This window comes from Hyperolius riggenbachi, chromosome 7 (genome assembly GCF_040937935.1).
Source record: "Hyperolius riggenbachi isolate aHypRig1 chromosome 7, aHypRig1.pri, whole genome shotgun sequence".
Classification (NCBI taxonomy): Eukaryota; Metazoa; Chordata; class Amphibia; order Anura; family Hyperoliidae; genus Hyperolius; species Hyperolius riggenbachi.
In genome coordinates this window covers 35,345,150-35,364,340 of record NC_090652.1, presented here as the reverse complement: position 1 = coordinate 35,364,340, position 19,191 = coordinate 35,345,150, and the positions used below count along the sequence as shown (strand labels likewise).

Below are 19,191 nucleotides of genomic sequence, written 5' to 3'. Positions count from 1 at the left end.
CAAATGTTGATGGCAGGTGGTCTATGAGGGGCCGAATTTTGTGGAGCCGGTCATAAGCAGGGTCTCCCCTTTCATGACAGGTTTCGTCGTCGTTGAAGTGCAGGAAGCGCAGGATGGACTCAAATCGTGTCCTGTACATGGCAGCAGGGTACAAGGGAACATGATGTACTGGGTTTGTAGACCAATACGACCGCAATACATTCTGTTTCATTAGTCCCAAGTGAAGGATAAGGGCCAAAAAGATTTTAATGTCGGAAACTTGGACTGGTTTCCACCCGAAAGGCTGGGCATACATGCTCTCCTGGTGCTCGGTGATGAATTGTGTGGCTTTACGGTTGGTCTCAACCACAATTAAGTCCAAGAGAACCTGGGTGATGAACAGCTGCAAAAAGTCTAGGGCCGTTCCTAGATGAGCTGTCGCCACCTGGACTCCAGACTGGGCGGTGAAAGGGGGCACTACGGGTGCGGCGGAATCAGGGGATTGCCAATCTGGTTGTGCCAGCACCTCTGGGAGTCTATGGATACTACGGGCCCGTCTTCTTTTTGGTGGCTGCGACGGGAGTACTACTGCACTTGCCACCGTACCAGTTTCAACTTCCATGCTGACGCTCACCACTTCGCCAGGGTCTACAGAAGTACTGGTACCAAGTCCAGGAGATGCTGCGCTGCTGGTGCCTGCCTCACCAAGAAAACTATCATCAGCGCTAGCACCACCCTGCTGCCCTTGAGGCGGATCCTGCACCACCTGCGGTCTAACGACATGGGGTCTGGTACGCCTGGCTCTAGCTGGGACCAAAGCCTCGTCATCACTTTCGGTCAGGGAACCACTGCTTTCTACAGGTTCAAATTCGGACCCGGAAGATTCGACGGATGATTCTTCCCAAAAGAACTCATCCGACTGGTCCATGTACCTGTATACCTCGTCATTGGAAAGCCCCCTTCTTGCCATTGTGGATTGCTAAATTTATGGGGTTTTCCTCCGAGACTACCCAGAAAAAAAGAGCACCTACCTAGCAAAAAGGGAGTATTTGAGAGGTATTGGGGTTGGTGGGAAGTGGGGTCTCAGAGGCAATCAAACAATCACGGGACAATCAAATACAATTACAGCACAATCACCTCCAATCACAGCACAAGCAAATCTGATGCACTCGGAAGGTGGTGGTTGGAGGTGGTGGGGGGGAGGCAATCAAACAATCACAGGACAATCGAAGCAGATCACGGGACAATCAAATACAATCGCAGCACAATCGAATACAAGCGCAGCACAATCAAATCGGATGCACTCGGAAGGTGATGGGGGGTGGTGGTGGGGTGGGGGTTGGTGGGAAGTGGGGTCTCAGAGGCAATCAAACAATCACGGGACAATGGAAGCAGATCATGGGACAATCAAATACAATCGCAGCACAATCGAATACAAGCGCAGCACAATCAAATCTGATGCACTCGGAAGGTGATGGGGGGTGGGGGTTGGTGGGAAGTGGGGTCTCAGAGGCAATCAAACAATCACGGGACAATGGAAGCAGATCACGGGACAATCAAATACAATCGCCGCACAATCGAATACAAGCGCAGCACAATCGATACAATAACAGCACAGTCAAATACAATGCACTTGGACGGTGATTGGGGGGGGGGTCTGAGGGCGATTTGAGGGGGTGGGGGGTTGATCAGGAGCCTGCACGGGGCAGACTGAGTCCTGATCTGATGAGAGGCAGACACAGGGGGTTACTGATCGCAGATCAGTTAGTGATTGCTGGGGAGGACAGATGTAAACAAAGGGCAGGGGATGTAATCAGGAGGGGGGTATGAGGGCAATCGAGGGCCTGGGCAGGTGATCGGTTACCCCCGCGGGGCAGTTAGGGTCTGCTCTGATGGGTGGGGGTGCTGAGGGGTGATGGACAGGTGATCAGAGGGGGATCAGAGGGGGATCAGGGGGTAAGGTAGCTGTATACAGATGTATACAGGGGGGTAGTCTGGGATGGGGTCTGGGGGTGATCTAAAGGTAAGGGGGGGGGATCAGGGGTGACTAGGAGGCAGTTAGGGACCTAAATTAAGGGACAGCGTCGCTAGTTAGTGGCAGGTGGGGGGGGTGGGGGTTTTACAGGGGTGCAAGGGTGCTGGGCAGGGGTCTGCTGGGGTGATCAGGGGGGGTATGAGGCCTGGGGTGGGAGATCAGGGGGGCTAGATTCAAAAAAAAGCTGTGTGCAGTGAAACTTACTCAATGCTTCCTTCTCGCTGGTGGTCTCTGCAACAATGAGACCACGAGGCGAGGAGGAAGCACGTATAAGGCACTTTGTTTACCTAACAAAGTGCCTTATACATCCTGATTGGCCAAAATTACGGATTCCTCCGCTCGCCGGCGCTGCTAAGTGGCCGGCGAGCAGAGGCAAAATGCCAGGCTTCCGAACCCCGGCGGAGGATCGCCTCACGGATGACGCGATCGCTCCGCCCATGCCCCTACAAGGACCGCCACCATTTGTCTATACGGCGGTCCTTGCGGGGTCCACTTCCCGGCCGCCATTTGTCAATACGGCGGTCGGGAAGTGGTTAAGGCCAGGTAGTCGGCTACCTGCCAGTCGAGGCGTTGTCGGAGGGTGGATCCGGAAGGGCTGAGGTGAGGCGTTGGACTAAAGAAAGTCTGCATGTCCAACATCACCATCAGATCGCTAGAGCAACCTGGCTTTACCTGCGTGGACATGGGATGAGGAGGAGGATTACTGGCTCCTCTTTCCCGTTGTGCTGTGACATCACCCTTAAACATAGTGCAAAGCATTCTTGCCAGTTTGTTGTGCAAGTGCTGCATCCTTTCTGCCTTCTGGCAATTTGGTAAATTTCCGCCACTTTGTGCTTGTACCAAGGGTCTAGTAGCGTTGCCACCCAGTACAGGTCTAGGTCCAGGTCCTTGAGTCTTTTTATATGGAGGTCCCTCAACAGGCTGGACAGCATGAAAGACCCCATCTGCACAAGGTTGGATGCCGACCTACTAGTCATCTCCTCTTCCTCACTGATGTCAGGTAAGTTCTCCTCCTCCCCCCAGCCACGAACAATACCACGGGTACCCGAAAGGTGAGCAGCACAAGCCCCCTGTGATGCCTGCTACAGCTTAATCCACAACTCTACGCACGGCATGCTCCAGGAAGAAATTGTATGTGATTAGGTCGCGGATGACACCTTCACTGCGACTCACAAGGTTTGTCACCTCCTCAAACAGACGCATGAGCCTGCAGGCATTACGCGTATGAGTGTCCAGTACCTCAGCAAGAAAATCCCCAGCTCCCCAGAGCCTACCCTGGCACCGTAGCTGTACAGATACTCGTTAACAGCTTTCTCCTGTTGTAGCAGGCGGTCAAACAAGAGGAGCCTTGAATTCCAGCAAGTCGGGCTATTGCAAATCAAGCGCCTCACTGGCAAGTTCTTTTTCCGCTGAATATCTGAGAAGTGTGCCATGGCCAAGTAGGAATGCCTGAAATGCCCACACAGCTTCCTGGACTGCTTCATGACCTCCTGTAAGCCTGGGAACTTACACTCAAATCGTTGGATTATAAAATTCAGCACATGTGCCATGCAGGGCACATGTGTCAACCTGCCCAAACTCAAAGCCGACAAGAGATTGCTTCCATTGTCACACACCTCTTTGCCGATCTCCAGTTGGTGCGGGGTCAGACGCTGATCCACCTGTTTGTTCAAAGCGGCCAGGAGTCGAAGGGTGGATCCGGAAGGGCTGAGGTGAGGCGTTGGACTAAAGAAAGTCTGCATGTCCAACATCACCATCAGATCGCTAGAGCAACCTGGCCTTGCCTGCGTGGACATGGGAGGAGAAGGAGGATTACTGGCTCCTCTTTCCCGTTGTGCTGTGACATCACCCTTAAACATAGTGCAAAGCATACTTGCCAGCTTGTTGTGCAAGCGCTGCATCCTTTCTGCCTTCTGGCAATTTGGTAAATTTCCGCCGCTTTGTGCTTATACCGAGGGTCTAGTAGCGTTGCCACCCAGTACAGGTCCAGGTCCTTGAATCTTTTTATACGGAGGTCCCTCAACAGGCTGGACAGCAGGAAAGACCCCATCTGCACAAGGTTGGATGCCGACCTACTAGTCATCTCCTCTTCCTCACTGATGTCAGGTAAGTTCTCCTCCTCCCCCCAGCCACGAACAATACCACGGGTACCCGAAAGGTGAGCAGCACAAGCCCCCTGCGATGCCTGCTACAGCTTAATCCACAACTCTACACATGGCATGCTCCAGGAAGAAATTGTGATTAGGTCGTGGATGACACCTTCACTGCGACTCACTAGGTTTGTCACCTCCTCAAACGGATGTACGAGCCTGTAGGCATTATGCGTATGAGTGTCCAGTATTTCAGCAAGAAAATCCCCAGCTCCCCAGAGCCTACCCTGGCACCGTAGCTGTACAGATACTCGTTAACGGTTTTCTCCTGTTGTAGCAGGCGGTCAAACATGAGGAGCCTTGAATTCCAGCAAGTCGGGCTATTGCAAATCAAGTACCTCACTGGCAAGTTCTTTTTCCGCTGAATATCGAAGAAGTGTGCCATGGGCAAGTAGGAACGCCTGAAATGCCCACACAGCTTCCTGGACTGCTTCAGGACCTCCTGTAAGCCTGGGAACTTACACACAAATCGTTGGATTATAAAATTCAGCACATGTGCCATGCAGGGCACATGTGTCAACCTGCCCAAACTCAAAGCCGACAAGAGATTGCTTCCGTTGTCACACACCACTTTACTAATCTCCAGTTGGTGCGGGGTCAGCCGACGATCCACCTGTTTGTTCAAAGCGGCCAGGAGTGCTGGTCTGATGTGACTCTCGGCTTTAAGGCAAGACATGTCCAAGATGGCATGACACCGTCGTACCTGGCAAGCGGAATAGGCCCTGGGGAGCTGGGGGTGTGCAGTTTGAGAGGAGAGCGCAACAGTAGAGTAGGATTCAGCCAAGGAGGAGGACGACCGCGAAGAGGATATAGGAGGAGAAGTAGGAGGAGAAGAAGAGGAGGTGGCAGCAGGATATTTCCTAAATGGACACCTGGCTGTGGGCAGAGGAGCAGGAACTGCTCAAGGTGAGAGGCGGAGTGGAGGAGGGTGGCTGTGAAGGTGCAAGAGTAGCAGAGGATAAAGCGGCTGAAGATGCTGGACCAGGAGGAGGAAGAGGAGGCAGAGGGTGGCTTTGTGTTTGTTTGCTGATTTTCCTCATGTCCTCATCCCATTGGTGTTTGTGATGGGAGATCATGTGCCTTCATAAGGCAGTTGTCCCTAGGTGGGTGTTCCTCTTTCCACGACTCAGTTTTCGTTTGCAGAGATTACAGATGGCATTGCTGTAATCTGAGGAAGAGACACAAAAAAAGTCACACTGGTGAGCTCTGGAATAATGGCGTTCTGGTGGTGACAGCAGCAGGAGTTGAAGAGCGTGTTGGCTGGCTGACCCTAGGTGGCGAAACCAGCCGTCGGACACTGCCACAAGCTGTTTGCAATGAGCTCCCCCTGCTGCTTACATCAACTCGTCTCCTCCTCCTCTCTGTCTCCCCTTCTGAACTGTCCGCCTGTTCATCTTGTCTTCCGGGCTCCCAAGTGGCATCCATGCCCACATCATCATCATCCACAGCTTTGCTTGTATCCGACACCTCCAAAACTGCACCAACAACAGGTAGTTCATCATTATCCTCACACCTTACGCCAATGTGTCTACCGACGCCTAACTGAGATATATGAGGTGGTGTAACATCCTTAGTGCCTTCATCTTGTACCAATAATGCTTGTGCATCAGTAAATTCACCACAAACATGTGTGAATAACTCCAACGACATCTTAAATGGAGCGGCTGTCGTGCTAGTAGTAGTGGTGGTGGCTACCGGCTGAGTGGTAAGTAGTTGTGGAGTGCCCCGAATCAGAGCAGGAGGCGGAAGATATGTCACGGGTCCATCCGGAAGCTGAGGAAGATGAGGTGTTGCGCTGTGTAACCAGTCAAACATGTCCTCAGAATTTTGAGGGTTGAGGGTACGTGCCCTCTGAACACTGTGCATTGGTCGAGGGCCGCACAAAATAACACCAGTATGACCACGAAAAGACCTGTGTGGTAGCCTGCCTCTTCCTCTGCCTGTCATTTTTTCCATATTGGGGGTATGCAGTACTACTAACAATATTCAGTAGTGACAGACAGTGTGTGTAATCACAAAGAGGCACACAATCAGTGTTAAATACACAGCAGCTGTGTGTGTGTATCACTGGGCTGTGTACTTTAACCCACACAGACAGATATCCTACAGTACGTTCAATCACAAATACAGTTGCAAGCTATGCACAGCTTATGATGATAGACAGTGTGCTGGCTTGTAATAGATAGAAGAGGATATTAGAACTGCAAGGCCCAGCAATGACTGTGGCCTGGCCTGTATGCAGTGTGTAACCCACACAGACAGATATCGTATAGTACGTTCAATCACAAATACAGTTGCAAGCCAAGCACAGCTTATAATAGACAGTGTGCTGGCTTGTAATAGATAGAAGAGGATGGTAGAACTGCAAGGCCCAGCAATGACTGTGGCCTGTAAGCACTGTCACACACACACACACACACACACACATACACACCACAATAGAACAATAATAGCCCTCAAAAGGACTTTTGTTTTGGGATGCTTTCAGCAATGAAGAACGGCCTAGCTAACTGTCCCTGTCTCTGCAGCAATCTCTCCCTTTCTCTCACTACAGCAGCAGCCGGAGACTGAGAACATGGCCGGCGCTGCTGCGGTTTTTAATAGGGGAGGGGGGGGGGGGTGTCCGTGGGGGAGTGCAGCCTTATTGGCTGCCATGTGTCTGCTGACTGTGGGTCAAAGTTTAGCCCAATGATGAGGTATAGGAAGCAGGTTGAACACGCTATGTGTTCACGTCCTGCCGCAGACGCGAACAGCTGAATTTCGCTGGGATCTGTCTGCCGGCAAACCGCTCGCGCCATCTCTACTCACCAACAGAAAGCTGTGTTGGTGGGCAGAGAGGAGTGGGGGGATCACTTGTGTGCTGAGTTGTACGGCCCTGAAGCGAGGCCTTAAAGCTGCAGTGGCCTATTTTGTAAAAAATGGCCTGGTCACTAGGGGGGTTTAAAGAGGAACTCCAGTGAAAATAATGTAGTAAAAAAAGTGCTTCATTTTTTACCATAATTATGTATAAATGATTTAGTCAGTGTTTGCTCATTGTAAAATCTTTCCTCTCCCCGATTTACATTCTGACATTTATTACATGGTGACATTTTTACTGTGGGCAGGTTATGTAGCTGCTCCTAGCTGTTTTGGCTGTTAGAGACAGCTGTAAACAGCTAATTCCTGTCTGTGAACCTTGTTACATTGTAACAAACTGCCAAAAGTACCGTGGTACTCAGAGCTTCTTGTGGGAGGGGTTTCAGCACAAAATCAGTCATACAGCGCCCCCTGATGGTCTGTTTGTGAAAAGCATTATATTTCTCATGTAAAAGGGGGTATCAGCTACTGATTGGGATAAAGTTCAATTCTAGGTTGGAGTTTCTCTTTAAGCCCAGGGTCCTCAATTGGTTAAACAACATACTGTATGTCTAGGTGTTATATTGCATTTAGAAACTGGTATATGGCAAAACAAGTAAAAGAATATACGTATTTTTTTTCACAGGGAGGAAAACAAGTTTTTATGAACTTGTGGAAAAAATGAAAATGGATCATCACCTGACATCAAAATTGACCTTGAGCGACATCTTGAGCATTGGTGTAGACACTTTGCATGAAAAACCCTGTGAAGATATAAAGGATCATCCTTGGAATTTCTTGAGGAAACTCATGGCCTTAAATAGAACTGCAAGAGACATTTTAATTGTGAACGATCAGTCCACCGTCAGTGATGATGATGAGGAGGAGGATGATGAGGATGATGATGATGATGAGGAGGATGTTGATGATGACGACCTGTCTTTGATTCAAGATAAATGTAATTCTCCTGGATCCATCCACCCCCTGGATGTTTTGTGTGTTCTTCTGCATTGTTCAGACAGTTTTCTGCAACAGGTGATTGTATGCAGAATGGCCATGTGTCAGTTTGCCGTCCCTCTGCTGCTCCCTGCTAATGATGGGTCACACTGCACCCTCTTGCTGTGGGCGATGAGGGACATTGTGAAGAAGTGGAGGCCTCAGTCATTAGCTGAAAGTAAAGGGTTTATAGAAGAAAATGTGGTGAATACTCCTTTGCCAATCTTCTCATTTGTCAGACTGGGGGAAAGAAAAGTATCCAAATCTATAATCCTGAACCAGATTCTTAATCCAGCTCAAGAGTTAAACAACTTTTTTTTAAACGACAATGTAGATGGAGGACACATCGGCAGGAAAATATCTGATGGCCTTGTAGAAATGTCATGGTATTTTCCCTCCGGTAAGCCTAATGATGTTTTCACAGAGCCACTTGCAGTGACCAACCTACGTGGGGACTTGGGGTCCAGCTGGGACCAGTTTATGTTTCTAACCAGAGTTTCCTCAGCTGTGTTTATATTCATTGAGAGTATTTCTGAGAAACAAGTCAATCTGTTATCATCCTGCTGTAATACTAACACCAAGTATTATTTAATAACTCCCGGCAAAAGCAGACAGAGTAGAGAGACACAGAGTGCACTTCAAAGATTGAAACCAGTTCTGAATATTAAACAATCCAATATAATAAAATGGGAAGGTGAAACAAACAAAGCAGAACTTACAAATAAATTGCAAACGTGCATTAAAAAACTTCTAAGCAAAGACCCAAAAAGCATTACCATGAGACAACTTCAGGCAGAAACACGTGGATTACCCATTTACGTAGATGAGGATGTTCCTGCGTGCCAGAAGGCCATGAAACTTGCTCGCAAAATAACAGAAGAAATTCAAGATGTAGCCAAATATAAGGAAAGCACAATGAAATTACAAAGAGATCTGTGGAAACAGATATCTAAAATAGAGAAGGAACTTTGCAGGATGACAAACCTGGGAAGTAAAGATGTGCAACAATATCAAGATGAATTGAGGCAGAAACGTCTTTTACTACACGAGAAGCAACATAATCATACCGTGGCTCGTGGTATAAGCCTATTTTTTGATGCAATCATGCATTTGTCTAAGATTGAGACACAGTATTTTCTAAAATGGATGAAATTTGAGCTTGACTCGGTTGCTAGAGATCATTTTTCGGCATTGCAAGCTAAATACAAAGAAAAGTGTAAAGATAAGTCAGGTAATAAGGAAGAGCTCAAGAAGTTAGGCCAGGAAATATCTGAGAGTTGTTTAGGAATTGAACATTTCCTACATGAGATGGGGCAGTTCTATGAGGCTGAATTGTCCATGGTTAAAGAAAATAAAAAATCTAAAAACGAAAGAAAGTTTATTGGACTACCAGGAGTTGCTGCGGATCTCATGTTAAATGGCTTTCCAATTGAACTGATAGATGGAGATGTTTCTAGCATCCCTTTACAGTGGATAACTGATATTTTGACAGACGTTCATGTCAAAACAGGAGGAAAAAGCAGAATGAGAGTGATAACTGCGCTGGGAGTTCAAAGTATGGGGAAATCCACCCTTCTGAACACCATTTTTGGTTTGCAGTTCCCAGTGGCCAGTGGAAGATGCACACGAGGAGCCTTCATGACTCTTCTAAAGGTGAAGGAGAACTTCAAGGAGGATCTGGGATGTGAGTTCATCATTGTGATGGACAATGAGGGTCTAAAAGCTCCTGAGTTGTCATCTTTGGAGGACAGCTCTGAACATGACAATGAATTGGCCACACTGATGGTTGGTTTAAGTGACATCACCATAATCAACGTGGCCATGGAAAACACCACAGAAATTAAAGATATTCTACAGATTGTGATTCATGCTTTTCTTAGAATGAAAGAAGTAGGGAAGAAACCCAGTTGTCAGTTTGCACATCAGAATGTCAGTGATGTGTCTGCTTATGACAAGAACATGAAAGATAGACAGGAATTTCTGGAACAGCTGAATGAAATGGCAAAATTGGCTGCTGGGATGGAAAAGAAAAGTGACATAAATACTTTTAGTGATGTGATGGACTACGACATGGAGAAAGACAACTGGTACTTTCCTGGACTCTGGCATGGTGTCCCGCCAATGGCCCCAGTGAGCTCTGGGTACAGTACACACGTCTGTGAATTAAAAAAGTATTTATTAGAACTTTTGAAGGCCAAACAATCCCTGCACAAGCCATTAACTATTCCTGAATTTATAGCATGGATAGAAAGTTTATGGAATGCTGTAAAACATGAGAAATTCATTTTCAGCTTCAGGAACAGTTTAGTGGCAGAAGCTTATAATAAACTCTCTGTGCAGTTCTCAAAGTGGGAATGGGAGTTTCAAAAGACTGTTTACAATTGGCTGATCAGTACAGAGACAAATATAAAAAATCAGTCAACAGAGAGCCTACTGGAAGGTCTATGTACAGAGTTTAAGAGTGATCTGAAAAGTTTGCTGATTAAAGAAGAAACAAAAATGAAGGCATTACTGGAAAATTATTTTGGAAGTAAAGATGAAAATGCTCATCTTGTTGAAAGATACAAAGAAGATTTTGTTTTGAGCACAGAATTCCTAAGGAAAGAATTGGACAGAAATGCTCAGAGTAAATTGGAAGAGGCTGTTTCTATCCAGAAAGGAAAATTCAAAATTCAGGAAATGCAGAGGAATTCCCAAAAATTGATTGAAGACAAAATCACTGATCTCCTCTGTAGGTGCCGAGAGAAGAATCAAAAGCTGAGTGAAGCAGAATTAGTGGAGGAATTTGAGGAAATGTGGAAGAAAGCCCCGACTGACCTTCAGCTAGAGAAATTACAAAAACACAATGTCAGCAAATCTATACTACAGCGACTGGTAAATAACATGAGTCATAAGGGACCGGCGGTAAATGATGAGTTACTGCAAGTAAAAAACTTGGAAGACTGGGCTCAACTCAACTTTGTTGAACAAAATGAAAAATACATTGAAAGTAGATGGTTAAAAAAGTTTATAGATGAATCTGGCTACAACAGTAAAGAACCGTATGAAAAAATAAACAATTTTGCTTTAAGTCTAATAAATAAATGTAGTGAATATGTCAAAGGGAAAGTAAACACTGCAGAAGATTATAATGACACCTACTGCCAGGAGTTACTTCGCATGATCAATACAGAGCTTTCTAAACAGGAAAAAGACCTTCACTTCTCTGTACAGTTTGAACTGGACATCAAGCGTTGCCTTTTTGCAAGAGCGTCCCGAGATTTTCAGAAGATGCATGATACGTTCATTGCCGAGAATGATCCAAAGCTCTGTCTGGAGAAACTGAAGCCTCAGTATTTAGAGACATTTCTTAGCACATTTCAGGACAAAGATTTATGTCAGACGAAAGCCAAAGAATTCTGTGAGCAATGTCTAAAACCAGCTATAACAGATTATGTCTTCCAGCAACTTGGAAAAGAAATAGTGAATGACATATTACATAGCAAAGATAATAAAACATTCAGCAGTAGAACCTTTTTCCAAAATGTTATCCTAAAGGAACTGATGGAAAAAAATTCATTCCAAGAATATCTACAATGTATCTGCAAGTATGAGGAATACACAAAGGCCTGGATACTAAAATACATGGAGAAATATGCAAACGCAGAAACCTTGAAACCCATACAAGTAGAAATACTCCAAGTGACAAAGACAATAAAAGGAGCCCTTTCGGCAGACAAATGTCTTGCCAGTCCATCTATCTCAGATTTTTTGAAAAACATCTGTGAGATGCTTAAGAAACACTTGGTGATCCCACAGAAAGAGTTGAATGTGGTGACTTTCCAGAACACGGCCACAGTGCATCAGTTTTCCTCCGACATCCAGTATTTCCTAATAGATACAGAAGCTCAAATCCTATCAGAGCTGCAATCTATGGATATCACATCTGTATTGTCCATGGTGACAATGAAACCTCAGGATGAGTTGTTTAAGAAGGTGGTTGGCTGTGGGTAGTGTTGGGCGAACAGTGTTCGCCACTGTTCGGGTTCTGCAGAACATCACCCTGTTCGGGTGATGTTCGAGTTCGGCCGAACACCTGACGGTGCTCGGCCAAACCGTTCGGCCATATGGCCGAACTAAGAGCGCATGGCCGAACGTTCCCCGAACGTTCGGCTAGCGCTGTGATTGGCCGAACGGGTCACGTGGTTCGGACCCGAACGCGCTCTGATTGGCCGAACTGTCACGTGGTTCGGGTAAATAAATACCCGAACCACGTCATATCTCCGCCATTTGTCTGTGGGTTTAGCTTTGGGTAGGCAGGCAGGGTAGTTCGCGCTCCAGCCACGCTAGCCAGGGTCCCCCCCAGTCATTGTGTGTCACTGCTGGGAACAGTAGTACACCGCTCGTTCAGCCACACTATATAGCATTCTGTGTACTGTTCTGTGTCTGCTGGGAACAGTGGTACACCGCTCGTTCAGCCACACTATATAGCATTCTGTGTACTGTTCTGTGTCTGCTGGGAACAGTAGTACACCGCTCGTTCAGCCACACTATATAGCATTCTGTGTACTGGTTTGTGTCTGCTGGGAACAGTAGTACACCGCTCGTTCAGCCACACTATATAGCATTCTGTGTACTGTTCTGTGTCTGCTGGGAACAGTAGTACACCGCTCGTTCAGCCACACTATATAGCATTCTGTGTACTGTTCTGTGTCTGCTGGGAACAGTGGTACACCGCTCGTTCAGCCACACTATATAGCATTCTGTGTACTGTTCTGTGTCTGCTGGGAACAGTAGTACACCGCTCGTTCAGCCACACTATATAGCATTCTGTGTACTGTTCTGTGTCTGCTGGGAACAGTAGTACACCGCTCGTTCAGCCACACTATATAGCATTCTGTGTACTGTTCTGTGTCTGCTGGGAACAGTAGTACACCGCTCGTTCAGCCACACTATATAGCATTCTGTGTACTGTTCTGTGTCTGCTGGGAACAGTAGTACACCGCTCGTTCAGCCACACTATATAGCATTCTGTGTACTGTTCTGTGTCTGCTGGGAACAGTAGTACACCGCCCGTTCAGCCACACTATATAATAATAAATAATAATAATCTGAACATTTGTATAGCGCTTTTCTCCTGTCGGACTCAAAGCGCTCAAGAGCTGCAGCCACTGGGACGCGCTCAAGAGGCCACCCTGCAGTGTTAGGGAGTCTTGCCTTGAACTCCTTACTGAATAGGTACTTGACCTAGCCAGGATTTGAACCCTGGTCTCCCACGGCAAAGGCAGAGCCCTTAACCAGTACACTATCCAGCCACATATAGCATTCTGTGTACTGTTCTGTGTCTGCTGGGAACAGTAGTACACCGCTCGTTCAGCCATACTATATAGCATTCTGTGTACTGTTCTGTGTCTGCTGGGAATAGTGGTACACCGCTCGTTCAGCCACACTATATAGCATTCTGTGTACTGTTCTGTGTCTGCTGGGAATAGTGGTACACCGCTCGTTCAGCCACACTATATAGCATTCTGTGTACTGTTCTGTGTCTGCTGGGAACAGTGGTACACCGCTCGTTCAGCCACACTATATAGCATTCTGTGTACTGTTCTGTGTCTGCTGGGAACAGTAGTACACCGCTCGTTCAGCCACACTATATAGCATTCTGTGTACTGTTCTGTGTCTGCTGGGAACAGTAGTACACCGCTCGTTCAGCCACACTATATAGCATTCTGTGTACTGTTCTGTGTCTGCTGGGAATAGTGGTACACCGCTCGTTCGCCACTGTATAGCATTGTGCTCTGTGTCGCTGCTGGGAATAGTGGTACACCGCTCACCCGTCACTGTATAGCATTGTGCTCTGTGTCGCTGCTGGGAATAGTGGTACACCGCTCACCCGTCACTGTATAGCATTGTGCTCTGTGTCGCTGCTGGGAATAGTGGTACACCGCTCACCCGTCACTGTATAGCATTGTGCTCTGTGTCGCTGCTGGGAATAGTGGTACTGTATAGCATTTCTGTACTGCCACTGTACTGCTGCCAGTCAGCGTGTACTGTAAGGATAAGTGAAATGAGGAAGAAATCCGGTGAAAGAGGGAGGGGCAAGGGAAGAGGTGTTTCCCCTGACGGTTCACGTACAGGCCACAGGGGAGCACCCAAGAAAACACACTCAATACCGCCCATGTTGTCCAGGACAACAACCCTCACAAATCCAAAAGAACAGGACCAGATAATTACTTGGATGACCTCTCAAGCGTCCAGCAGTGGGTTAAGCAGCACCAGCACATCACGCACGAGGTCCGAGTCCTCAGCCAGTTACAAGGAGCCAGTGGGCACAAAGCTGACACAACCGGCAGCGACACCACGCACACAACTGCCAGATAACCAGTCCGATGAATTACCTCAGGACACAATGGGGTATTCGCAGGAGCTATTCCCAGCCCAACAAACTTCCACCTTTCAAAGGTCAATGGAGGAACAGCCAGAAATGTTGTGCCTGGATTCACAACCGTTAACTGTGGGAAATGCACCGCGCACTGAAATACAAGGCGAGTCCGAAGAGGACTCGGAAACCCAAATCCCAGAGCAATTTGGGCAGGAGGGGTTGCAATTGCAGGAGGTCGGCCGACAAGATCTGGAAGACGACGTTGGAGTGTGCTGCGCAGAGGTTGTTGTGGGGAGCTCTACTCCACGGCGGTGGCCCACAATGACATATGACGAGTTTGAGGAGATGGAAGAGGAGGGTATGGACAATGTGGACAGAGACCCAGATTTTGTTTGTGAACGAGAACATCGCCGTCGTAGCAGCAGCACAGATGAGTCTGTTGAAGAACACACTGCTGCACGAGTTCGCCTTGTGCCACAAGGTAGGCGGCGCGCAATTTCAGGCACCACAAGCGTGGAAGTTCAAGTGAGAGGCAAAAGAGGAGCAAACAGAAATCGCCAGCAAGGAGGCAGGTGCTCCAAAGTCTGGGCTTTCTTTGAAGACTGCACTGAGGATGTTACCATGGCGATTTGCAAGGTGTGCAAGACCCGCCTGAGCAGGGGGAAAAATATTAACAACCTCTCCACCACCAGCATGAGCCGTCACATGCTATCCAAACATCCCACTCTTTGGGCAAACGCGTCAGGACAGGGTACCAGAAACAACACTGCCTCCCTTGGGTTCACCAGACCCGCCTCAGCAGCAGCAGTAGCCCAGCCATTGCGTGGTTCACAACATTCACAAACATCAGACGACGCTGACACTGTCACTTTCCGGAGTAGTGCTCTTGAGGTCTCCCAGTGTTCATCAAACACAACAACCAACAGCCCTTCCGTGTGCAGCGCTACGGTTCAGTTGTCTGTGTCGGAGATGTTTGAGCGCAAGAGGAAATTGCCAGCAAATGACCCCCGGGCCGTGGCAGTAACAGCCAGCATAGCCAAGCTTCTGGCCTGCGAAATGCTGCCATATCGATTGGTGGAGACAAACAGCTTCAAGGGCATGATGTCAGTGGCCATCCCACGTTACGTGGTTCCCAGCCGCTACCACTTTGCACGCTCTGCAGTGCCTGAGTTGCATGAGCACGTGGTCAGCAAAATAACCCGAAGCTTGAAGAATGCCGTTGCCTGCAAGGTTCACCTCACCACTGACACCTGGACGAGTGCGTTCGGCCAGGGTCGATACATCTCCCTTACCGCGCACTGGGTGAACCTTGTGGAGCCTGGCAGCGATTCCTCACCTGCTACGGCACGGGTGTTGCCCACGCCACAAACAGCTGCACCGCCGTCCCTCCCACTGGATAACAGCAGCACCTACCTCTCTGACTCCTTCTCCTCCAACGCATCTCAAAGCTGTACCTCATCCGGAAACGCTAACCCAGCAGCAGTAGGATCGTGGAAGCAGTGCAGCACAGCTGTTGGCATGCGTCAGCAAGCGTTGCTGAAGCTAATCTGCCTTGGGGATAAGCAGCACACAGGGGAGGAAATTTGGAGGGGGATAAAGGAACAGACGGATTTGTGGCTGGCACCGCTGGACCTGAAACCGGGCATGGTTGTGTGTGATAATGGGAGTAATCTCATTCGCGCTTTAAGGTTGGCTAAGCTGACACACATCCCTTGCCTGGCGCACGTGATGAACCTAGTAGTTCAGCGGTTCCTGAGGACATACCCAGGCGTGCCCGATCTGCTGTTGAAGGTGCGTCGAGTGTCCAAACATTGTAGAAATTCCAGTACTGCTTCGGGGGCACTCGCCAAGATGCAGGAGCGCTTCAATCTCCCCCACCATCGCTTGCTGTGTGATGTCCCTACGCGCTGGAATTCTACGCTGCACATGCTAGCCCGCTTTTGCGAGCAGAAGAGTGCAGTGGTCCAGTACATGACGGCGCAGTACCGAGGCGCATCCGGCCAGCTGCCAAGCTTCTGTGGATCCGATTGGGCCAACATGTTGGACCTCTGCCAAGTCCTCCAAAATTTTGAGCAATCCACGTTGCTTGTGAGCAGTGACAACTCTTCAGTCAGCATTACCATACCACTGCTGTGTTTACTGAAGAGGTCGATGTTAAAAATCAAGGAAACAGCTGTCATGATGCAACTGGGGGAATCTGAAGGAGAAAACGATCAGCGTGATGGTACCAACATCAGGCCATCCGCCTCAGGGAACGCTGGCCCCAGCAGCTATGACGAAGAAGAGGAGGAGGAACAGCTGGAGTTGGAGCAGGAATTTCATGCCACCACTGACGAGGGCCAGAGCGGTGCACGTTGGACTTCCACAATTCAACGCGAATGGTCAGCAGAAGCAGACCAGGAGGAAGGTGACGACTATGATGCATCACAACAACTATCACAACGCTCACAAGAGGATGATAAGGATTCTGGTAGGACTCTGGCACACATGGCTCAATTCATGCTAGACTGCATTGAACGTGACCCACGCATTGTGCGCATTCTGGACAACACCAATTACTGGGTTTATACCCTTCTGGATCCACGGTACAAACACAATGTTCCAAAACTGCTTGAAGAAAGAGTCAGACAGGTCAAAATGGAAGAATACCAGCAGGCCCTTGTGGAGACTTTAGAGAGGAGATTGACATCCTCCCCCTCCTCTAGCCAGTTGTACGCAGACAGACTGACTTCCGCAAACCCAGGACGACCAGGAGGGCAGCAAACAACGCAAGCCGCAGCTAGTACCCAAAAGGGAATGGTATCGGCAGTGTCCTTGGAGTGGGAAAATTTTCTGACACCCATGCAGCCGCAGCCCACTGAACAGCAAGCGTGCAGATCCACCTCCAACACCGATCGCCTGGAGAAGATGGTCAAGGACTACATGTCAGATGGCGTAGCTGTGTCGAACCATCCATCTGCACCCTTCAACTATTGGGTATCGAAGCTAGACACCTGGCACGAACTGGCAATGTACGCAATAGAGGTGCTGGCTTGCCCGGCAGCCAGCGTTATGTCGGAACGCTGTTTCAGTGCTGCCGGAGGCATCGTCACAGATCGGCGTATCCGCCTCTCTACAGAAAATGCAGACCGTCTGACTCAAATTAAAATGAATCAATCCTGGATTGGAAATGACTACGCAACACTCCAGGACCCCAACCAAGTAACATGACCAATGAACATCTGGGATGGTGTTGCGTTTCCGGGCCCTGTTTATTGAACCTCTCATCTGTATTACATTTATGACTGCATGGCGGCAAAAAGCATTGCTGCTATATCCGCACGCTTTTTGTCCACATGCAAGGCCTGGGTTGTTGTGTCTCACAAAGCGTGGCCTTCTCCTCCTGCGCCTGCTCCTGTTCCATCACGTCTGCTGCTGCTGGGTTAGCATTGCCGCGTGGTCCCTGTTTATTGAACCACTTATCTTTATTACATTTATGACTGCATGGCGGTACAAAGCATGCTATCCGCACGCTTCTTGCCCTCATGCAAGGCCTGGGTTGTTGTGTCTCACAAAGCGTGGCCTTCTCCTCCTGCGCCTGCTCCTGTTCCATCACGTCTGCTGCTGCTGGGTTAGCGTTGCCGCGTGGTCCCTGTTTATTGAACCACTTATCTTTATTACATTTATGACTGCATGGCGGTACAAAGCATGCTATCCGCACGCTTCTTGCCCTCATGCAAGGCCGGGGTTGTTGTGTCTCACAAAGCGTGGCCTTCTTCTCCTCCTGCGCCACCCTCCTCCTGTTCCATCACGTGTGCTGCTGCTGGGTTAGCGTTACCGGTCCCTTTTCCTGGAACCTCTTATATGTATTACATTTATGACTGCATGCCGACAAAAAACATGTTACCTGTGCAAAGAAAACAGACATTTCCCGCATTTAAAAGACAGTTTTCCCTTTGAAACTTTAAAATCGATTTTCTCAAAAACTATAAGCTCTTTTTGCTAATTTTTTTTCCTCTTGTACCCACTCCCAAGGTGCACATACCCTGTAAATTTGGGGTATGTAGCATGTAAGGAGGCTTTACAAACCACAAAAGTTCGGGTCCCCATTGACTTCCATTATGTTCGGAGTTCGGGTCGAACACCCGAACATCGCGGCCATGTTCGGCCTGTTCGGCCCGAACCCGAACATCTAGATGTTCGCCCAACACTAGCTGTGGGAAGCAATGTCCATTCTGTAAAGTCCCCTGTGAGGCTGGAGGAGATGGACACACGGAACACTTTTCTACCATCCACAGACCCCAAGGATTAGGAAGCTATAGAGATATATTAAGCCAAAAATTATGCACGTCTATATGTAGCACATCGGTCATATCTGACCGTACATTTTGTAGCTCTGACACAGGAGGAGCACGGCACCCATACAAAGAGTACCGCACAATATATCCAGACTGGCACATTCAGCCAGATCCCAGCATTGACTCCTTAGACTACTGGAAATACACTTTTGTGCAGTTCATTGAGGAGTTTGCTAAAGAATATGATGCAAGACCACCAGATCTACCAAGTGGCTGGGAGACCATCACAAAAGAGAAAGCCTTGGAAAGCTTAAAAAAAGTGTTCAATGAAAAATAGCAAAGCCTGAAGGGAATATTCCAACACTGTAAACTAGCTTTTAAATACAAGTAGTGCAAAATCACATAATGTCCACCCTTCTCACCTAAAGTGACCTCCTCCACCTTACTTTCCCTCACCAATAGCTCACAAACATATGCCAGAAGTTTAAAAAAGATCAGGAAATACTTTAAAGCACAGTTCCCCAACCCTATCCTGAAGGCCCACCAACAGTACATGTT

General features: G+C 48.2%; 1 protein-coding gene across 1 annotated transcript in view; it reads left to right on the top strand.

Moving 5' to 3' along the window:
* The window catches only part of LOC137524246 (up-regulator of cell proliferation-like), a 41,138-nt gene extending 22,168 nt beyond the window's left edge, over positions 1–18,970 (top strand). The window contains exons 3-4 of the mRNA XM_068243879.1: positions 7,646–11,984; positions 18,550–18,970. Coding sequence (XP_068099980.1) covers positions 7,646–11,984; positions 18,550–18,970 — 4,760 coding nt within the window. The remainder of the gene's footprint in view (positions 1–7,645; positions 11,985–18,549) is intronic.
* Positions 18,971–19,191: the final 221 nt, after the last annotated feature.